This window comes from Scyliorhinus canicula, chromosome 8 (genome assembly GCF_902713615.1).
Source record: "Scyliorhinus canicula chromosome 8, sScyCan1.1, whole genome shotgun sequence".
Taxonomy (NCBI): domain Eukaryota; kingdom Metazoa; phylum Chordata; class Chondrichthyes; order Carcharhiniformes; family Scyliorhinidae; genus Scyliorhinus; species Scyliorhinus canicula.
Window position 1 is genome coordinate 109,835,622 of NC_052153.1, and position 22,944 is coordinate 109,858,565.

The 22,944-nt window shown below is 45.9% G+C and overlaps 1 protein-coding gene across 1 annotated transcript in view; it reads left to right on the plus strand.

Moving 5' to 3' along the window:
• The window catches only part of sema6a (sema domain, transmembrane domain (TM), and cytoplasmic domain, (semaphorin) 6A), a 115,984-nt gene that overhangs the window by 56,505 nt on the left and 36,535 nt on the right, over window positions 1–22,944 (plus strand). The window contains 5 exon segments of the mRNA XM_038805045.1: window positions 2,502–2,564; window positions 2,871–2,972; window positions 11,504–11,597; window positions 13,193–13,312; window positions 14,220–14,308. Coding sequence (XP_038660973.1) covers window positions 2,502–2,564; window positions 2,871–2,972; window positions 11,504–11,597; window positions 13,193–13,312; window positions 14,220–14,308 — 468 coding nt within the window.

The following is a 22,944-nucleotide window of genomic DNA, read 5'->3' on the forward strand; positions in this document are numbered from 1 at the left end:
TTAAACACAAGTGATTTGGCTTCCACAGCCTTCTGCAGAAAAGAGTTCCACAGATTCACCACCCTCTGGCTGAAGAAATTCGTCCTCAACTCTGTTTTAAAGGATCATCCCTTTAGTCTGAGATTGTGCCCTCTGGTTCTAGCTTTTCCGACTAGTGGAAACATCCTCTCCACGTCCGCTCTATCCAGGCCTCGCAGTATGCTGTAAGTTTCAATAAGTTCCCCCTTCATCATTCCAAACTCCAGCGAGTACAGACCCAGAGTCCTCAAACTGTCCTCATACAACAAGCTTTTCATTCCAGAGATCATTCTTGTCAACCTCCTCTGGACCCTTTCCAAGGCCAGCACATCCTCCCTCAGATATGGGGCCCAAAAGTGATCACATTACTCCAAATGGGTTCTGACCTGAGCCTCATACAGCCTCAGAAGTACATCCCTGCTCTTGTATTCTCACCCTCTTGACATGAATGCTAACATTGCATTTGTCTTCCGAACTACCAACTGAACCTGCGTGTTAACCGTAAGAGAATCTTGAACAAGGACTCCCAAGTCCCTTTGTGCTTCTGATTTCCTCAGCATTTCCCCAATTAGAAAATAGTCTATGCCTCCATTTCCTCTTCCAAAGTGCATAACCTTACACTTCTCCACATTGTATTCCACCTGCCATTTCTTTGCCCACTCTCCTAGTCTGTCCAGGACCTTCTGCAGACCCACTGCTTCCTCAATACTACCCATCCATCTACATATCTTTGCACCACCTGCAAACGTAGCAACAGTGCCTTCAGTTCCTCCTTCCAAATCATTAATGTATATTGTGAAAAGTTTGGTCCCAGCACCGGCCCCTGAGGCACACCACTAGTCACTAGCTGCCATCCTGAAAAAGACCCCTTTTTCCCCACTGTCTGCCTTCTGCCAGTCAGCCAATTCTCTATCCATGCCTTACCCTTAACGGCATGGGCTCTTAACTTATTTAACAGTCACTTTCGCAGCACCTTGTCAAAGACCTTCTGGAAATCTAAATAAATCACGTCCACTGGTTCTCCTTTGTTTAACTTCCTTGTCACTTCCTCAAAGAACTCTTAACAGATTTGTCAGACATGACTTCCCCTTGATGAAGCCAAGCTGACTCAGCCCTATTTTATCATGCACTCCCAAGTACTCCGTAATCTCATCTTTAATAATGGACTCTAAAATCTTACCAATGACCGAAGTCAGGCTAACCAGCCTATAATTTTCTGTCTTCTGCTTCCCTCCCTTCTTAAACAGTGGTGTTACATTAGCTACTTTCCAGTCCTCTGGGACCCTCCCTGCCTCCAGTAATTCCTGAAAGACCATCACCAATGCCTCCCCAATCTCCTCAGCCATCTCCTTCAGAACCCTGGGGTGTAATCCATCTGGTCCAGGTGATTTAGACCCTTCAGGTTCCCCAGAACCTTCTCCTTCGTGATACACTCACCTCTGCTTCCTGGTTCTCCTGGAGCTCTGGCATCCCACTGGTGTCTTCCACCGTGAAGATTGATGCAAAGTAACTAATCATTTCCTCTGCCATTTCTTGCTTTCCTATTATTACTTCTCCAGCCTCATTTTGCAGTGGTCTGATGTCTATTTTTGCCTGTCACTTACCTTTTATATATTGTAAAACTCTTCTTATCTTCTTTTATATTACTAGCTAGCGTACACTCATATTTCATCTTCTCCGTCCTTATGACTTTTTTTAGTTGTCCTCTACTTGCTTTTAAAGACTTCCCAATCCTCTGGCTTTCCACTAATCCTCACCACTTTGTATGCTTTTCCTTTTGCTTTTATGCTGTCCTTGACTTCCCTCGTCAACCATGGATGCCTCATCCTCCCCTTAGCATGTTTTCTCCTCCTTGGGATGAATTTCTGTTGTGCCTCCCGAATAACCCTCCAAAACCCCTGCCATTTCTGTTCCACTATCTTCCCTGCTCGGCTCCCTTGCCAATCAACTCTGGCTAGCTTCTCCCTCATGCCTTTGCAGTTACCCTTATTTAATTTGTAATACCTTTACATCTGATTCCAGCTTCTCCCCCTCAAACTGCAGGGCAAATTCTATCACATTGTGGTCACTGCTCCCTAAGGGTTCCTTCACCTTAAGTTCCCTAATCAATTTATTCAGTTAGTAAATCTTTAGTAAGCACAAAATTTAAAATCTCTAACTTTGAGATTGTTTTGCCCTGTAAAAGAAATAATAAATGGAAACAAGTAATGAAAATAAAATCTCTCAAAATAGAATTTTTATACAGTAATTTTGTTGCCTTCAGCAATGCCGGGGCATATTGTGAAACCTGATTCAAGAAAGACAGTCAGTTAGCACTCACACAATTAATATTTTCCTATTGTTGCTTGTTCGGAATACCACATTACCTTTCTAACACAGCAGTTATAAAGCTCAATATGATATTCGGTATTCTGTTGTGATTGCCAGTAAGATTGTGTAAGACACTACCTAGTTCTAATGAGCTGGTTCTTTCATCATCACAGAAATTAACGTGGCGATCTAAACAAGCTGACATCGATATATGCAGAATGAAGGGAAAGCATAAGGTAAGCAGGTATTATTTCCCGAATGGATGTCACTTTAATGTAGATTCGCTGTGTCTGTTATTGTATGACACAATCTTCGATTGACCTCTAATTCTGTCATTAACGTGATTCATTGGGTTTATCAGTTATCTCCAAATTAGTTCCCCTGTTGCTAGCTTTATTTGTTACAATGGTGAATGCTTAGAGCGGGAAAATAAAATTTTGCTGGGAGTTTTAGAGGCACAGTTCACAATGCCACTTGTGTAATGAAACATACTTGTACTGTAAACTGACAATAACATAGCAATTTTTGTTTTGCTGGCATAGGATGAATGTCACAATTACATTAAATTGCTTTTGAAAAGAAATGATAACACCTTATTCGTCTGTGGGACAAATGCTTTCAACCCATCATGCAGAAACTATAAGGTATGCCTCTTGAAATGTTTTTTCAAGTGAGATGAATTAGCATTCCCAGTATTATGCCGGGAGACAGCATCAGGTGATCATAACCTTAATGTGGCTCATTATTTGTATTTCATTTCTTTTAAATTCGGTTGTTTGTTTCCTTAATAATGTTGAATAATGTTTTTCAAAGACCACTGCCATAGTCCCAGATGACCATAGGCTATGTTCTCCTTTGAGGGGGAGAGCTGACTGGTGGTGATTTAACCTGAGGCTCACCAATGCTCAGGTAACGAGCAAGATTACGAAGGCAGAGCCTTTATTAATAACCTCAGCTGGTACCTGTGCCTTAACCTCAGTCTGCATCACAACTGCTGAAGCAACTGAAGAGAGGACACTTTCTGAATATTTGATTTTTCCATATGGGTTTAAAGCTTCCAGCCCGCTATTCAACGGCACTTTGACATTTCTGCGCACCTGCCCCTCATTACGACTGGTGCACCTTTGTGGAATCCAGTATGAAACAGCACTCCTGCACAGCAGTTAGGTTCCCGGCGCCAGGAGAATCCTGAAAACATTTTCTTTTTCTTTTATTTTATTTTCATGTACAAAATGATCTGTTTGAGCTGCTCGGAGAAAAATACTTTTCACTATACCTCAGTACACGTGATAGTAAACAAATCCAATCCAATATGTTTAAATCAGCCCTATGGGTTATTTAAATATGCTGATCTGGGTCACGCCTCGTGAAGGCGAGATCCAGATTGCGACGTCTTGCGAAACTCCATTAAATCACACAAGACGATTTGAGCATCGCAAAACTTGAGTGCCCTCCGAGGAAGGACGCGGCGTGGCTCTGTGTGGGAGGCAGCAGAGTCCTCGGGCAAGGAGCTCCACGGTCCACCTCCACGCTTCCCCACCACCCCCCGTCCCTCCCGAGCGTGTCTCCCCGAGAGACGATTTGAGCATCGTACCTCTCGTGAGAGGCCTTTCTCGAAATTCAACAGCCTCTTTAAACACCAAGCCATTAACGTACGCCCCTACTGTGACAAGAGTGTAAATAAGAACATAGATTAAAGTTCTGGAAATTATGGAAGGATTGGTTTCGGAGTAAATGCTAGGGACAGGATAAACCTGAGGAATAGGACAATGAATGTAGCTACAGGTGTTGCTAACTGGATAGCACCACCATGGACAAAGAGAACTTAGAGGAAAAAGTGGAGCAAACAATTGGTTGTTAGTCAAAAGACCATTGAGCAGGAATAATTATAATGGCAAGCTGTCCTTAAAACTCTGCTCCGCATAATGTGCAACAGGCTCTGTGTTTTTTGTGTTCCATTAGTGTATGATGGGTAATGGAACACCCTAACTTGGTAATAGCTGATCAATGATCCTGATAAAGACAGTGGATAATGTTAAGCGCCTTGTTTACTTATTCCAGTGTAACATTAGATTCCTGTTCAAGTTTCTTTGGAACAAGTTAAAATTGAACTAATTAAGCATGTGATTAGACTCCTTGGTTATCTTAAAGGAACGGTCCTTCACAATAGCTGTTTGACAAAATACATTGAAGTCTTTCTATGCCAGAAGCAATGCATGGATTCCTGCTTACATTAATAATTATGAAGCTGGCTTATAATTAGCCTCATAGAGTAATAGTACATCTTGAATCATGAACAAAAGTAAGCCAGCGCAAATACAGCAAATTTCCACCAATATTTCCGCTTATACTAACAGTTGGCAAAAAGCGGGAAGTGGTGTTCCATAGGAATTTGTGCTGGAACCATTGTTGATCACAATTTATGTAAATGCATTCGGGAATCGGAAACAATTTCTGAATTTGCACACAACACTAAGTTGGGGACAATAGTTATTACAGAGGCAGACTGTGACAGAATACAGGAAGATATTAATAAACCTGCAGAATGGGTGTGCAAATTAACTTCAATATAGGCTGCACATTCCTTGGAAAATAAATGTCCAAATGACCGAGAGGAGTAGAGTAACGATGGAGGTTAATAAGGTAATTTAAAAAAGCAAACGAAAGCACTGGAAATCATTTCTTTACAGATCAGGGGCGAAATTGTCCGACCCCCAGCAGGGTCGGAGAATCGCCCGGGGCCGCCGAAAATCCCGCCCCCGCCATGTCCAGAATTCTCCCACCCGCAAAAGGTCGCGTGCCGCCAATCCCTCCACCCGCCTCGGAGAATGGCGGGGGCCGGCAGCAGGCTACGGGTTTCTGTGCTGCCGTTATTCTCCGGACCGCGATGGGCCGAAGACCCGCCGCTGGGAGGCCTCTCCCGCCGCCGAGGTTTGAACCACCTCTGGTGGCGGCGGGATCGGCGGCGCAAGCGGGCCCCCGGGGTCCTGGGGGGCGTGGGGCGATAGGACACCGGGGGATGCCCCCACAGTGGCCAGGCCCGCAATCGGGGCCCACCGATCGGCGGGCGGGCCAGCGCCGTGGGAGCACTCTTTCTCTTCTGCCGCCGCCACGGCCTACACCATGGCGGAAGCGGAAGGGAATCCCCCAGCGCGCATACGCCGGTGGTGACGTCAGCGGCAGCTGCCGCTGATGTCACCACCGGCGCATGCGCGAACTGGCGAAGGCCTTTCGGCCAGCCCGGGTGGCGGGCGTCAAAGGCCGTTGGTGCCAGTTTTGGCGCCAGTTGGCGTGGTGCCAACCGCTCCGCACCTTTGGGGAGGCCCGACGCCGGAGTGGTTGACGCCACTCCGCTACGCCGGAACCCCCGCTCCGCCGGGTAGGGGAGAATCCCGCCCCAGATTTAAAAGCAGATATGTTGGGCGGAATTCTCCCATCGGGAGACAAATAGCTGACGCCGGAGTGAAACCCTGAGTGTTTCACTACTCCTCGCCCCCTATTCTCTCTCCATCCCCCCTCCCCCCGGGGGGCTAGGAGCGGCGGCGGGTGAATTCCGCGTGCCGGGCCTTGACGCTTGCGTCAAAGCGACGCGCTGGGAATGACGCGGCCGGCGGCGCCCAAGTGACATCAGCCGCGCATGCGCAGGTTGGCCGGCGCCAACCCGCGCATGCGCGGTTGTCGTCTTCTCCTCCGCTGCCCCGCAAGACATGGCGGCTTGATCTTGCGGGGCGGCGGAGGGAAAAGAGTGCGTCTTTTAGAGATGCTGACCTGACGATTGGTGGACACCGATCATGGGCCAGACATCTGCTGAGCACGCCCGTGGTGCTCGATCCTCCCTTCGTCCCCCACAGGCCCCACACTCACCGGTCGCACGCTGTTCACGACAGCAGCGACCAGGTGTGGTTGGCGCCGGCGTGAACTGTTCGGGTTCGGCAGGCCGCTCGCCCCATTCTGGCAGGAGAATCACCGGTCGCCGTGAGAAACGGCGAGCGGCGATTCTCCGAGCTGCCTGTCGCAAAACGTGACACGCCATTTTTGGGGGGGTGGGAGAATAGCAGGGATGCCAGGGCAGCGTGACGTGATTCGCCCGGCCCTCCCGCGATTCTCCAACCCGGCGTGGGGTGCGGAGAATCGCGCCCGTTGTGTTCCACTTGTTTAACAGGTTGGTTAGGTCGCACTTTGAGTATCGTGAACAGTTCTGGTCTCCAGACTGTATAAACATGATATAGAGGCACTGGAGAAGATGCAAACAAAATGTGCAAAGCTGATATCACATCAGAGAGGTTATACACATCAGGATAGACTGAACAGGCTGAGCATTTTTCTTTAAATGGGAAAACTGAGGAGTGGCCTGAGAGCATTCTTCAAGATTATGAAAGGGATTGACAGAGTATATCTAGAAAAGATGCTTTTCAGTAGCAGTGAAGACAAGAATTAGGGGCTATAAATATGAGGAAGTCACTAATATATTGAATAGGAAATTTGGGAGAAACTAATATACAGAGAGTGTTGTCAGAATGTGGAAATCGCCAACACACAGAGTAACTGAGACAACCAGCTTAGATACATTTAAGGGGAAGCTAGATAAGGATATGAGAGAGAAAAGAATAGGATATGTTTATGGGAGTAGATGAAGAAAGGTGGTTGAAGGCTCATCTAGAGGCTAATCAATGCAGTTTTGTTGGGCTGAATGATCTGTTTGTGTGCAATTAATACTATGAGGTGAGTTTTACAGAGGGGGGAGGGGGCGTTTAGCCAACCAGCTGTAAAAAAAAACTTCCCCTGACAAGCTGATTGACTGACAGTTGAGCAGTGCTAGAAATCCATAGTGGCTGCTGCTGGAACAACAAGCAGTCCGAAGGTGATGGTCATGGATGCCGGACCATCATGATCCGGGGCTTTTGATCAGGGAGGAACCATGAGGAGGACGGGGAAATTGATCTCTGGAGGCTAGATGGGGAGGCACAAAGGGGGAGCAGGGTTCCTAAGGAGGTGCCTCACCTTCCCCCCCCCCCCCCCCCCCCCCCCCCCTTTCTTCTGGTTTTTTAGCCTGAGTCTTGCAAGTGTAAGCTGGTCTCCTATGTTCTGCCTTCCCCAGCTGCACATATTATTGCAACAGAGTTGGAAACAGGCTCTCAATAGGCCTAGAGAAGGCCAGGCTAACTGACGCTTTAACTGCCCAACATATTGCTGGGGGACAGCTTGGGGAAAGCAGTGGGCTAGCTACTCGTTCTATTTTATGTGCCCCACCCCACCCCAATGTGCAAACACACAGACCCAGGGGCTCCAGAATACCCCCAATGTAGCAATTGAAGTAAAATGTATCTTGTACAGTAAAGCTGAAGCCAACCTGTGTATAGGTAAGATGCCAGAGTGGTGGATTCCAGCGGCATTCTCCCCTACCCGGCGTGACGGAGGGTGCCGGAGTAGGGGAGTGGCGCTAACCACTCAGGGGTCGCGCCTCCCCAAAGGTGGGGAATTCACCCCACCTTTGGGGGCCAGCCCCGCGCCGGAGCGGTTTGCACCAGAAGACTGGCGCAAACACCCTGCGCCAGGGCTGGCCGAAAGGCTTTTGCCGGTCGGCGCATGCGCCGGCAGTGACGTCAGCGGCAGCTGGCCGCTGACGTCACTGCCGGCGCATGCGCGACGTGGTGTTCCCTTCCACCTCCGCCATGGTGGAGGCCGTGGCGGTCGCGGAGGAACATAGTGCGTCCAGGGCACTGGCCCGGCCCCTGATCAGGGGCCCCGATCGCGGGCCAGGCCACCGTGGGGGCACCCCCCGGGGTCCGATCACCCCCCGCCCCCCCAGGACCCCGGGGGCCTGCTCGCGCCACTGATCCCGCCGTTCCAGAGGTGGTTTAAACCTTGGCGGCGGGAGAGGCCTCCCAGCGGCGGGACCTGGGCCCATCCGGGCCGGAGAATCGCCGCAGGAGCCTCTCCGATCGGCGGGGCGAGTTTCCTGCCCCCGCCACTTCCCGGGTGGCGGAGAATCTCTGCCACAGCGGGGGCGGGATTTTAGGCGCCCCCAGGCGATTCTCCGACCCTGCTGAGGCTCGGAGAATTTCGCCTGAGGAATCCTAAAGTCAAACTCCAATCTCAAAGAACAACTGATTCAGATTTTGCGGAGAGGAGATTCTGCCAGGCCAGATGGATGGGAGAATACTCTGTCCAATGTAGGCCTTTTCTTCCTGCTTTTTTAGAGAACACTTGAATGTAACAACTCTCCTTTATATTGAGTATAGATGTAAGAAACAATTGGAAAGTTGGCAGGGGTGAACTATGGCTCAGAACCTCTGATGCATTACTGACCAAGAACTATTCATTGACCACTCCAAGCGAAAGAAAATGTCAGCATGCAGACATGACATTTCTACACTTTTGTGGCATTCAAAGTGCAGAATCTAACCATACAGAAGGATAGCAAATTGCAGAATGATCTGGAGTGAAGCCATGGCAATTCAATTACCATTACTGGTTTAATTTTCCAAGATTACCTCAGGAGAAGAGACATCTGCAGCCAATGTCATCTTGATATCAAGAGAGCGGCAGACAATCCCTTTAATCTCATTGGTTTGCCAGCTGTTGAATCTTAATACCTAGAAGCAGCTCTAGCACATGGTCTCTTCAGCTTGGCTTGAATTTTGCTTCCCTACTCCTACGCAGTATACCCAAATGAGTTTTCCGTTTCACACACAGACAGGTTTCATATTATCAGTTATCTGATCTGGTGGAATGGAAGTCAGTACAAAACCTCCTCCATACAGGCTCCCACACTAACTACCCTGTTGATGGTGAATCTAACTTAATTTCAATCCAACATTAACTGTTCTATCATTGCCTTACGTTCAATTGTACATATCAGAGAACGCGTCAGAAAAATGACTCCAGTAGAGCGCACATTTTCAATGTCACAACTTATTGGGGTCGGTTTGTTACTGACATTTATAAATATTTTTAAATGCTTTCTCCATCTGCCTTATATCTACTGTGTAAGGGATATTAATTACCACACCTGTTCATTTGCCTTTCCACATATGGGAATCATGCAGACTCTGCAAAAGTTCATTGGTCAATAATGCACCTGTAATTAATGTTCTAAAGCTTATTTTTATTTTGCACCATTACTAATATCTTAGAAATGTCTCAGACTGGCCAGCAGACAGTAATTGTATCTGCCTGCTCTTTTGGAACTTGAATGTATTCTCACTTACGTAAGTGCAGCAAGATACATAACCCAGGTTTATAGTTGACCATGAGGGACATTGTGGAAATAAAAATTACTTTTCCATGCTTTATAACCGTACAATAATCAGTGTATTTCTTTGGTAAGATAATTAACTCTCCATGTTTCCGTATTTTCAAACTCAGATTAAAAGAAAAAAACTTTTTTTCTGCAGAACCTTCTGTAAAACCATTACACCCCCAACTATTTACCTTTTGACGGATAGTCACTGTGGCAATCCAGTGAAAGGTGGCAGACAACTTGTCTATAGCAAGGTCCCACTGACAGCAGTGAGTTGATCTGTTTTTGTTGGCAGTGTTTGAAAGATAAATGCTGGTTGGAACATTGACAAAACATCCCTGCTTTTAGACACCATCCTTGCTTTCCTGTGAATAAGGCTGTGATCTTTTAAGAGACCACCTGAGAGGGTAGATAGGGCTTTTGCTAAAACTTGTACCCAAAAGCTGGCACCTCTGTCATCTAGAACGTACTCCATACTGAACTGAAGCATTAGCCCTTATTGTGTGCATGAGTCTTTAAGTGGGGCTTGAACTCACAACCTTCTAAAGCAGAGGTGAGAGTTTTACCACCGAGCCAAGGCTAAAACAAATAAAAGGGTTTTTCTTTTTACAGATGCAGCTCCAGCAGTTTTATTTTTAAATTTCTTTTTCTCTTCTCCTCTGCAGACACGTTAATTGTTTTTGGCAGTGACAAGGTTCCACAGACATTGAGAGCTCTCTATTACCTCACTCTGTTGAGTGGACCTGGCCAACGAATGGCAGTAGGTTACTTTGACCACAGGGAACATGACAGACCAAGCCCCACAATGTATTTAGATTTATGTGCACTGTCCAATGGGAGAATCACTAATATAAATAGAAGCAAAAACCAGGGCTGTTTTTTTCCCCTGTACAGAGATGCACAGATCAAGGAATTATATTCTTACACCAGCTGAGGTCACTGAACTCACCATAACTCAGGTAGCAAATGTTTTGCGTAGTTTACTACAACAAGCTGAATATTTATTCTGACGCCATTTGGAAAGTTCTAAGTACCATTCAATTTAGTGAAGTAAGTTTCAAAAGCTCCAAGGAGAGCAACGGTTAGAGTATTTCAGCTACTGGGGGAAGAACAGTAGAAATCAAAGCATTGTTGGATGTTGGCCACACTTCCAAATAACATTCTTTCCTATCATTACTCAATTGCTAAAGCAATAAAAGCACACATTTGCAGGCTGTTTTAAAGAGACATCTGTGCAATATATTAGGTCAAATTATTAACCTTTAAGTAGTTTTACTTCCCTGCAGTTTTCAAATTTCCTTAAAAAATCAGTAGTCAATGAATATCTTCAAAAACCCTTTATTATGTATTTGTATTTGGATGACTCGCCAAAATACTGTCTCCTTTGTGAAATTATTTGGGGAATGACAGTTCCTTAAATATCCATATATTACTGTTATGCTAATTTAATATTTTACAGTTTTGATATATCCATTTATTTGTGCTACAAATCTCTTGATTTCATATTTTATTCCATTGCTGGTATCTTTCTTCTAAAGTGCTCCACTGTTAAATTAATCCCTTTCTTCAAAGGTGCAAAGGCAGTGATATGGGAAATTTATAGGGGTAATTCAAAGGTTCAGAATGTTCCTATTGGGAGAACAGTGCTCTTCGGGAATGGGTCTTGGGGAACATTTTACAATTTTCTCTGTTAACTTTAATGAAGGGTTAAATCATCGGGTGTGCCCTCCCTTGTAGTGTCTCAATCCCACTGAGATCACTGGATTGTGGAATCACTCCTTTACATATTGTTTTAAACTGAGATAATGGCCATGGCAGTGGCCTTAGTGAGTATAATGTACAGTACTGTGTAAGTTAATAATATTGTTCTTAAATTATATTACTGGCTACTTATCCAAGAATTTGAACATGAATTCTTCCCATTGATTTCAGTTGGACACACTGGACGTGCTTGGAGATGACAACATCAGTGGAATGGCAAGATGTCCTTATGATCCAAAACATGCAAATGTTGCACTCTTTGCTGGTAAGCACTTGTCTAGATGTTTTGCTACATCCAGTGGTCACAATGTGACTTAATTAAATATTCAGGCAGAAAGGATTGATTCCCCACCATCTTACAAAAGAGTGACATTTTTTGAATATGATGCAATGTGGTGCCCAAGTAAAACTTTGTCACCAATAAAGCAGCACATAATTTGGAAGATTGACAATGGGAACTGCCAAATGTTGCTCCTCCTATTAGTCATTGCTTATCTGTCCCCAGGACCTAAAATTCATAATTCCTATCCTCAGTTTCGTATCTGTCAATGGCCTCACTGCAATCTGTATCAGCAACTATTTCAAACCCTGGGTCGGATTCTTTGATCCCCCAGACACGCATTTCTCAGTGGTGCACCATTTGCTGCCGGCGGTTTTCTCTCTTCCCACTGCTTATCAGTGGGATTTCTCATTGAAGCTGCCTCACACCACCAGGAAACCCGCGGGGAGGGGTCCACTGCTCTGGGAAAAGAGAATCCCAATGGCCAGAGAGCCCTGGCCCCTAACTTCTCTTTCACCTCTTCCCAAGATTTTGTTTCTCTGACTCTAACCTCTATGTATCGTTTACCATTAACAGCCGAGCTAAAAATTTCATGTGTTCTGTTTGCCAAAATTCCTTTCCTAAACCCCACCAACTCTCCACCTGTCTATTCTTTGAAACCTTCTCAAATCCCACTTCACCAGCCAACTATTTGGTCATCCTTCCTAATGAGTCCTTTTCTGGCTCAGTGCCCATTTTCCATATGCCCATCTGTGAACTGCCTTTAGAAATTATTTATATTCAGAGTGCTGTATTAAAGCAAGTTGTTTACCTCTGAGATTGAAGGGAACTTGCTGGCAAATCTCTGTTTTTGTTTAAAAACTATTTTGCTTGTTTAACATTGCTTTTCTTGTGACCTTGTGACCGTCAACATTTTGGGATTTATGACTTTACTACCACATTGTGTGACTTCGGTTAAAAACGCTATGATTAAGTTAAATATAGCTTAAAAGGGGTTACATTTATATGCAGCAGAGTTGAAAAGTGTAGAGTTGGACTCAGACAAGCCTTTTGAACCAACCGTTGGGGATTCTAAGTTCCTGCCAGCAGAGCACCCCAATTCACGGGTTTCCCGGCGGCATGGGGTGGCTTCAATGAAATTTGAAATAGCTGCTGCAGTTCCCACCCCCTCCCCAAGGTCGTTGGCAAAACAACCTCCCCTACCCTGGCGTGTGGCGATCCTCAGGTTAAATCACCACCAATCAGCTCTCCCCTTAAAGGGGAAAGCAGCCTATGGTCACCTGGGACAATGGTGACTTTATTGTACTAGTCACTGTTCATTTTTAATTTTTGGTGAGTAGTCTGACTGCTAACTTATCCAAAATCATTTGGAGTTTTTCTCAAACTTGTCGACCAAAGTTCACTCTCGCCTGAAATTCTTGAGATGCTCCTGAAACAGCTGTAAATATAGTGACTGGTGTCTTTTTCTAGTTTTATCTTTCATTGTTTGATATTGGTGAATTCCACTGTTCTTACAATGTATTACCCATAAAAATTAAACTGTTTAATGCAGAGCATTTCTGTAATTGTACTTCTTGCAGAAGGCAAGCTTTATTCAGCAACTGTAACAGACTTCCTTGCAATTGATGCTGTTATTTATCGGAGCCTTGGAGAAAGTCCAACACTACGGACAGTAAAACATGACTCAAAATGGTTGAAAGGTGAGTAAACAAAGATGGTGTTTTGATGACTATGTTGTCAAAATTCCAAAAAGTCATTATCTCCAACTTTGAAAGATCTTGTGGTTAACATTTTCCTTGAATGAGACAGAGTTTTATCTTTTGTGGTTTAATTTGAGTGAACTCCAAGTTGAGTCACTGAATACCTGTAAGGCACACCCTGGGTCATCGTAGGATATGGAAATACTCCACGGGCTCCTTGTGAATGTTTTCATATGCTTATTTTATATCTTTGATTTTTTAAAATGCATTCTTTAGCACAGAAGTGCTCGGAGAAGATAGTGATGATATTGCGCATACTGGGATGGATTTTGGAAGCCTACCAGATGGCGGGTAGGCCTGGAATTTCCCAACTCTGGCTGGTATGCTGATTTTGCAGCATCTTCCAAACTTTTGGGTCATTTTTTAAAGAGGTAGGTTGGGCAGGCTAAAACATGGCTAAAACAAACTGGCAATCAAAAGATGTTTAAAACTAAAATCCGTTAGGAGCAAATAAAACTGGTGATCTAAACAAAGCTCATAATTTCCTTCACAGTTGTTCATTAACCCCTGCTGAGCTAAATCCATTAGTGGGATATGGGTGCCAGCCAATTCATAAGGAGATTTCATTGTACAGCTGTATCAACAAAACCTTCATATCTGAATATATTAAAGTATTTGATGGAGTGCAATAGATGGCTACATTGCTTCAAAGGCTGAACAAATAACTTAACAATCAATCAATAAAAGATCAAAGCACAAGGTGCAATTGACAAGAGTAAAATCAGAATCTTAATGCAGAAGAGTACTTCATTCAGTGGCTAAATTAATTAATGCACCTGCAGACTACGGTGTTTGAACTATATTTACAGTTGAAGTATTAAATAAATGTTTCTTTATTCTGTTACAGAACCTTATTTTGTCAAGGCGGTGGATTACAATGATTATATCTACTTCTTTTTTCGGGAAATAGCTGTAGAATACAACACCATGGGAAAGGTAAGGATCAAGGCTTTCTTGAATAACATGAGGTTATGATCTGGAAGTGATGTAGACATTAGTAATCTTATCCAGGCTCTCTTGATGTATTTGTTGGGGCTCTCAGGAGTAGATAAATATTTAAAATCACCTTTTTATTAACCACATGTCTGATTGGCATGGTAGCTGTACAGATCATAAAGACCCATTCCTCAAGGGATGGTATACTATACGTGTATTGATCTGGCAGTCTGGCCCTTCACCCCATCTCTCCTGAAGATTCTGACTTTATTTTGAATATAGTTCCATGGACTAAGTGACTATCCTGGTATGTGTACTTGGAAGGGTCAAGAACCAGAGGGCACAAATTTAAGATGAATGGGAAAAGATTTGATGGTAGCACAAGGAAAAGCTTTTTTCAGTAGGGAGTGATTTTGGATCTGGAATATCCTGCCTAAGAATATGGTGGAGTCAGCTTCACCTGTAGCTTTTAAAAGGGAATTGGATAAGAACCTGAAGAGAAAACAAATTCAAGGTTACAGGAAATGCAGAGAGTGGAGCTAACCATGTTATTTATTGACAGAATGGACTGAATGACGGGCGGCAGGGTGGTGCAGTGGTTAGCACTGAGGACCCCGGGTTCAATGCCCCTGATCACTGTCTGTGTGGAGTTTGCACATTCTTCCTGTGTCTGCGTAGGTCTCACCCCCACAGAACAAAGATGTGCAGGCCAGGTGGATTGGCCTCGCTAAATTGCCCCTTAATTGGAAAAAAAACAACTGGATACTTTAAATTTTTTAAAAAAGATGGGCCAAAGACTTTCTTCTTTGCTGTAATGGACCGATGATTGTTTGGTTTTAGGTGATGTTGCCTTAGCAGGTATCAGAGCTGAACCCAACCTGATCCCACCTTACATCCAGTAGGATGAAGAGCAGGAACAGTGACAATTGTTTTTTACCTTTTGCTCAATCCACATTTGCTGAGGCCGATTAAAGCATCCCGATTCCTGTCTTGCTGAGCACACTGATAATTAAGTCTGTAAACTAACGATTTTTACAACTTTTGAGACACATGAGGAGGCAGTGGTAGAGTGGTATTGTCATTGGACGAGCAATTCAGATACCTGGTCTGGCCTACATGTGTCTCCAGATAGATCCACAGCAATGCAGTTGGCTCTTAAATGCCCTCGGGTATGAGTGATAAATGCTGGCCTGCCAGTGATGTTCACATCCCTGGAACAAAAGCAATCTAGAAAGCTCTGACATCACAATTCTAAGTATCCTGCTTTCACTTTCTTTACCTTTGTTGGGAATCTTTGTACATTCCTTATAGAAAAGGTACATGCCTCTCACTGCATAGAACTATTTTGCTTACATTTAAACTGTTTTACAGAAAGAACTTAGATTTATACATTGCCTTTTATGCTGTTTGGGCATCCCAAATGCTCCATAATCAGTTACTCTTAAGTATAGTCACTGATTTGGACACATGTAGCAAGCACTTTTCACACTGCAAGTTCACACATACAGTAATGAGGTAAATGACCAGTTGATGGTGTTAATTGAGATACAAATGATGGCCATGGCATTGGATGAACTTCCCTAATCTTCTATGTTGCATCCATCTGAGCAGGGAGACAGGACCTCACTTTAATGCTTCATTGGAATTTTGGCATTTCCAATAAAGCAACACTCACACAGTACTGCACTGAAATGTCAGCCCTAGATTATATGTTGAGAATTCTGTAACCGGACCCGAACACACAGCCATCTAATTTCAGTTATGAGAGTGCTTTTGTTGAGCAGACTTTAGTTAATTCTTAACTTAACTAAAATACTTGTTAAAAAGGAGCTTCTATAAGTTCACAAAGATGAGAAAATATCAGTTGATGGTTGGTGCATTGAGTCAGTATCACAGGCTAGTAACTAACAGCTATTTATGACTCACCTGGTGAAGGAGCAGTGCTCCGAAAGTTAGCGATTCCAAACAAACCTGTTGGACTTTAACCTGGTGTTGGAAAACTTCTTACTGTGTTCACCCCAGTCCAATGCCAGCATCTCCACATCATAGCTATTTATCAGTGCACAAGTAACAGAGAGGAAAGACCTCATTTATTCGCAGGAATCCTAGAAATAATATTACCGTATCACACAGAACATTAGGATGAAATATGCTGATAAATGTGCAAATTTCTGGATAAGCGGGAAGAAGTTTGACGGTGGGCAGAGGGCAAAGTACAAGATCAAATGATTGAAATAGCTCGTGTATTGATTATGGTAACAGCAAAAATCCCATGTCAGTCAAAGAGGGTGACGAAGATTGCGGGTGTAATATTGCTTTTGTTGCTCAGTGTGTTAATTTGTCTAAGTGAATCCCATGTGGTTGGCTGGGATTGAGTTGGAGTGGACACATACTGAAAATGAAGCAATGAACACAAAATGAATTCCAACGTTTGAAACTGGGCAACTACTGTCTATGAAGTTGCAAATGACTTTAACTGTTTGTACCAAAATACCAGCCATGAGGAGCTGCAACATCGTCATGGACCTCCCTAACGAAGAGGAAGCAGGCTCCTACCCTGATTAAAATTGTTATTCTTTTGTTAACGTTTTAAAAAAAAAGTGAATTGAATTAACTTGTTTCCTTGGTATGTAAATATGAATCAGAAGGAACAGATTTGTAATATAATTAACAGGTAAATGAAAGGATGATGAAGTACTTCTGTGCTCATTAACGCAAGGGATTACATTACAAAGCACTGACACATAATTTGTTTTTGCCCTGAGAAATGTTAATAAGAATTTCTAATTCATTAGAGTAAGCTTAAAATAATGCCATCCTCACTGCACTCTCTTGTCTGATGGGTTATATTTACAGCAGTATATTTTGTTGTCTATTAACCCTGAGCTCTGCATAACATGACAATATCTTATGAACTCACTTACAAAATTAGAAAGGTATTGATGGAAAATAGTTCATACAGTATTGCATTAGAATAGAATATTAATATCATTTGTAGCAATAGTATTTTAAGATCTGTGGTTTTTAAAGAGGAATGGTTCCCCTATAATGAGTCTGTAGTGCATATAAGACCAAACTGGAGAAGGCATCCCTGCTCTATCTCATTTTCTTACCTTGCTGAAGGCCCTGACTCCAGGGCAAGATTCAGTAGGTATTAACAGTGACTAATACTTCACCTAAGTAGCATATCGAAGGGAACTGGGGCCAACACACCAAACAGGAGCAATACCTTAGCTATTACCTATAGTTTCCGGCAGGCCAGGATTCTGTACAAGTTACGGGCAGCACAGTGGCGCAGAGATTAGCATTGCTGCGTCACGGCGCCGAGGTCCCAGGTTCAATCCCGGCCCTGGGTCACTGTCCGTGTGGAGTTTGCACATTCTCCCCATGTCTGCGTGGGTTTCACCCCCACAACCCAAAGATGTGCAGGTTAGGTGGATTGGCCACACTAAAATACCTCTTAATTAGTAAAAATTAATTGGGCACTCTAAATTTATGGGAAAAAAAGAATTCTGTACAAGTCAATCTCAGTGGTACACTGGGCTGTGAATGAGGAATTATTTATCTTCACCACCTTCTCAGTAAACCTATTATTTGTGATGCAGAACATGGCCAGCTGCGGGCGTTCAATTCCCATACCAGCTTATCCGAACAGGCTCCAGAATGCAGCGACTAGGGCTTTTCACAGTAACTTGATACTTATGACAATAAAGCCTATTATTATTATTATTATTATTAATAATTGCAGAAACCGGGGCAACCTGCACAACGATCCAAACTAGTTCCACTGAACGTGTGCGCTGACTGGCAGCGCAAATTTATGCATGCTCGCCACCAAGCCAGCACCATCGGGGTCTACAAATTCAACTCAATGTTTCTGGTCACGACCTTTCATCAGATGAAAAGTCACGACCTGTAATGTTGCTCTGTTTCCCTCTCACACAGCTGCTGCCAGACATACTGAGTACTTGGAACATTTACTGTTTTTATGCCTTAATGTAGCAACTTTCATGACTTTGCAATGCCCAAAGCACTTTACAGCCAATAAAGTACATTTGAAACATAGTGGGTGGGATTCTCAGAACCCCCGTTGGGTGGGAGAATCGGCGGGGGTCGGCGTGAGTCCCGCCCCAGCCGTCCTCCCAATTCTCCCGCCCCTCAAAAACCGGCCCAGCGTGAGTCACGCCGCATGCCTCGGAGAATGGCGCGGTCCGGTGCGATTCAATGGGCCCCGGGGCTGTCCAGATTCTCGGGCCCTCGATGGGCCGAAGTCCCGCCCGTTCTATGCTGGTCCTGCCGGCATAAATTAGAGTTGGTCCCTTACCGGCGGGACCTGGCAGCGCGGGTGGGCTCTGGGGTCATTGTGGGGTCACGGGGGGATCTGGCCCCAGGTGGTGCCCCCACGGTGGCCTGGCCCGCGGTCGGGGACCCACTGATCCGCGGGCGAACCTGTGCCGTGGGGGCTCTCTATTCCTTCCGCACCGGAGGCCGTAGTCACCTGCCATTCCTGGTGCAGAAGTGAATCCCTCTGCGCATGCGCGGGTTGACGCCAGCACTCACTGGCGCTCCCGTGCATGCGCCGACTCACGTCGGCCGGGGGAGGCCCTTCGGCGCCGGTTGGTGTGGCGCCAGGCCCCTATCCCGCCGTCCGGATTCCGCACTTTTGGGGCACCCCGATGCTGGAGTGGTTCACGCCACTTCATCCTGCCGGGACCCCCCGCCCTGCCGGGTACGGGAGAATGCCGCCCAGTCACTTTTTTTTAAGGGGCCAATTTAGCGTGGCCAATCTACTTACCCTGCACATCTTTGGGTTGTGGGGGAGAAACCCACGCAAACACAGGGAGAATGTGCAAACTCCACAGGGGCAGTAACCCAGAGCCAGAATCGAACCAGGAGGCAGCAGTGCTAACCACTAAACATAGTGGCCGCGATTCTCCACTCCTGCGCGGCATCGGGAAGGCCGTCGTGAACTCGGCCGAGTTTCACGACGGTCTCAGAGGCCGCTCCTCGCACCCTATTCAACCCCCCCCCCCCCCCCCCCCCAGGGGGCTAGGAGCGAAGTTCCGTAAATCTCGGCCGCCGGGCCTTGATGCTTGCGTCAAGGCGGCGCGCCGAGAATGACGTGATGGCGGCATGTGCGGTTGCCGTCTTCCCCTCCGCTGCCCCGCAAGACGTGGCGGCTTGATCTTGCACCGATCATGGGTCAGTCTCCTCCCGAGCACGGCCGTGGTGCTCACTCCCCTCTCCGCTCCACACAAGCCACAAACGAACCTTTGCCGCCATGTTCACGACGGCAGCGACCAGGTGTGGTTGCCGCCGGCGTGAACAGGTCGGGAATGTCAGGCCGCTCGGCCCATCCGGGCAGGAGAATCGCCAGTCGGCGTGAAAAACGGCGAGCGGCGATTCTCCGAGCGGGGGGTGGGAGAATCACGGGGGGTGCCAGGGCAGCATGTAGTGAGTCGCCCGGCCCTCCCGCGATTCTCCCACCCGGCATGGGGAGCGGAGAATCGCGCCCAGTCACTTTTGTAGGCAAACAAAAATACCAGTGGCATTTTAAATGCAATTTTTCTGTTGACAAAAAAAAAGTGTGTGAGACTTTCCCTCTCACCCCCTGCCATTCCCACAGAAAAGCAGGAAGTATTATTTCACAATTGATAAGCTCATCATTTTTTTTCTTTTTGCCAGTTCGCACAGTTTCTTTCTGCTTAGGTTATGGTTCAAGAAGGAAAGAAAGTTTCTAAACTTTATAAAGAAAGTTTCATAAGTAGAAGGAAATGATCTCACCTGACATTTTTTTTTGTGAAAACACTGGGGGCGGGATTCTCTGTCCCACCGCGCACGTTTTCTGGTGCGGTGCACCCCCTCCGGCAGCAGGATCCTTCATCCTGCCAGCGGGCCAATGGGGTTCCCCATAGCGGGCACCTCTACGTCATCGGGAAATCTGCTGGTGTGAATGCGCTGCGGGCGAAACGGAGGATCACGCCGGCGGAGAATCCAGCCCGGGATTTCCTCGCCATCATGGATTTTCACAAGGAAAGTCTTTCCCTTCTCCCCCAGTGAAATTAGTTATAATGTTACAAAGGGGCTCCATTCTATGAGCATGATTGCATGAGGTCTGAGAATTACTCGGGAGGCACCTGGCTCCTGTTAACCATGCTACAGGTTTGGAACCTACCTTTTCCTTGCTAGGTGAGTCAAGAGCACCTTGCAGGCTGTTCCTCCTTCTTTGCTGTTTGTACTGGAGCCATTGAAGGATGTTTGGTATTAATAATGTCACTGGAGCAGCCTGGTTCAGGGAAGAGAGAGAAAGACCACTCCCAAGGTTGGCGGGAAAATATGACATTTACAACAGAAAAGGGCAAACTTCTGTTGAGTTGCCATTTTCTTCTATAAAGGCTCGACATACTTAATATAAAAAGTATTCCCTCTTCCCTCCTAGTACTAGTCTTCTGATTAAAATATTACATAACCTCCAGAACCTCTTTAATGAATGATCGGCAGCACTGCTCTGCTCTTGTGAGCTTTGTGATTGGTCATAGTAATTCAAAACAAATAAATGGTGGAAGAATGTTCACCTTTTGATCTTTGAACAAAGTAGTAACCTGAAGTTGAATCCATTGGGCTGGTTTAGCACAGTGGACTAAACAGCTGGCTTGTAATGCAGAACAATGCCAGAAGCGTGGGGTCAATTCCCGTACCGGCCTTCCCGAACAGGCGCCAGAATATGGCGACTAGGGGCTTTTCACAGTTACTTCCATCATAGAATTATCATAGAATTTACAGTGCAGAAGGAGGCCATACGGCCCATCGAGTCTGCACCGGCTCTTTGAAAGAGCACCCTACCCAAGCACACACCTCCACCCTATTCCCATAACCCAGTAACCGCACCCAACACTAAGGGAAATTTTGGACACTAAGGGCAATTTAGCATGGCTAATCCACCTAACCTGCACATCTTTGGACTGTGGGAGGAAACCAGAGCACCCGGAGGAAACCCATGCAGACACAGGGAGAAAGTGCAGACTTCGCACAGACAGTGACACAAGCCGGGATTCGAATCTGGGACCCTGGAGCTGTGAAGCAATTGTGCTAACCACCATGCTACCGTGCTGCCCAACTTCATTAAAGCTTACTTGTGACAATAAGCAATTATTATTATTATTAGTATTATTTTCATTATCATAGCAACTGTATCATCATACAGGTAGGGGTTCAACTAACTTGAATATTGTTCTGACTTTGCTGTGAAGCCAGAGAGATTCTACCAGAGGATACAAGGGATGGCCCAGAGATCAGGTGCCACTGTGGATTCATGTAACCAAATTGCACCAGAGTCCCGTGATGAGCTTGTTTAGCTGGGTGTTTCCCAGCACTGACAGTGCCGAGGAACACCATGCTATCTATTAGGACGTTGTTGCAATCTGATTCTCAGCAGGAAATGCCCTGCCGAGACTGCACATAGTCCCATTTCCTACACTGAGGAACTCCACTCACTGGAACCCCTCAGTGCGGGAATCCCCAAAGTCCCAAATTACCTAGAAACCCCACTCACACGGGAAGAACACCCTTTGGCCCGATCCTCGGTGCAGGAAAAATGCCAGTCTGACACCTGGGTAGCATCCAGGTGGCACTGCCAGGGTGCCAGGCTGGCTGTGCTGAGGTCGCACTAGCAGTGCCAGGGTACCCTGCCCAGTGGGCACTTACCTGGGGATCTCCAATTCCCCCCCTAATGGTCCCTGTTTGTGGAGGCCAGCACTGAACGGCGCTCGGCAGAGGCCTCGGAGGCAAAGGGGTTAGATACTAGGGCCTTGATAGATCAGGCGAGTACATATTAGAGTGAAACTAGCTGTCCCGCTCTAATATGCAGATCGTGATATCTTGCGAGATCGTGTTAGTTCTCGCGAGGCGTGGCGAGCTGCGTATAGCCAGGAAGAGGGATCTAAAGGCCGCATCACTCCGACATTCAGTGCAATGCGGCCAAATTGTGCCGCAGTTCAAAATGTTCTTTCCAGCATTGGCAGAGACACGCAGAAGAACAGAAGTAGCATCCTGTGAGTGACGGGGATTTAACCAATTGACCTTGACCTATTTAATTGGTGGATGGTAGAGCAAACACTAGTGTCCTTGTTGAAGCCAGTTTCACAAGAATTCAGCCCAAACTCTTGCTGAATCAACTTGGATTGAATACTGTGTCCGGGCGGCTGAAATCCATCCCCACATCAGGTTGTTCTCTCAGTTTTAAAATGGCCATCATTCCAGGGGAGGAGAAAGAAAATCCTTCAAAGACACTCTGAAGCTCTCCTAGAAGCACAGCAGCATTAACATCAATGACTCGGCAGAGTTTGTTACCCATTGTTCTGAATGGTGACAACTTATCCATTGAGCTGCATCATGTTTTGAGTCACAGCATCATATTGTTGTGTGGCGGCAGAGAAGAAAAGAAAAAGTAGCAAATCCCACTACCTCATGTCCCATGTGCCCAATGGTCTGTGGGTCAAGCATCAACCTGGTCAGCTACAGAAAGATCCATGGCAGAAACCCATGACCCTCAGGAGACCTTTCCTCAAATTACGGGACAGCGGTGATGACAAAGCCACCGTAACTGAACAGCCCATTAGTCACGCTGTATTAATGGC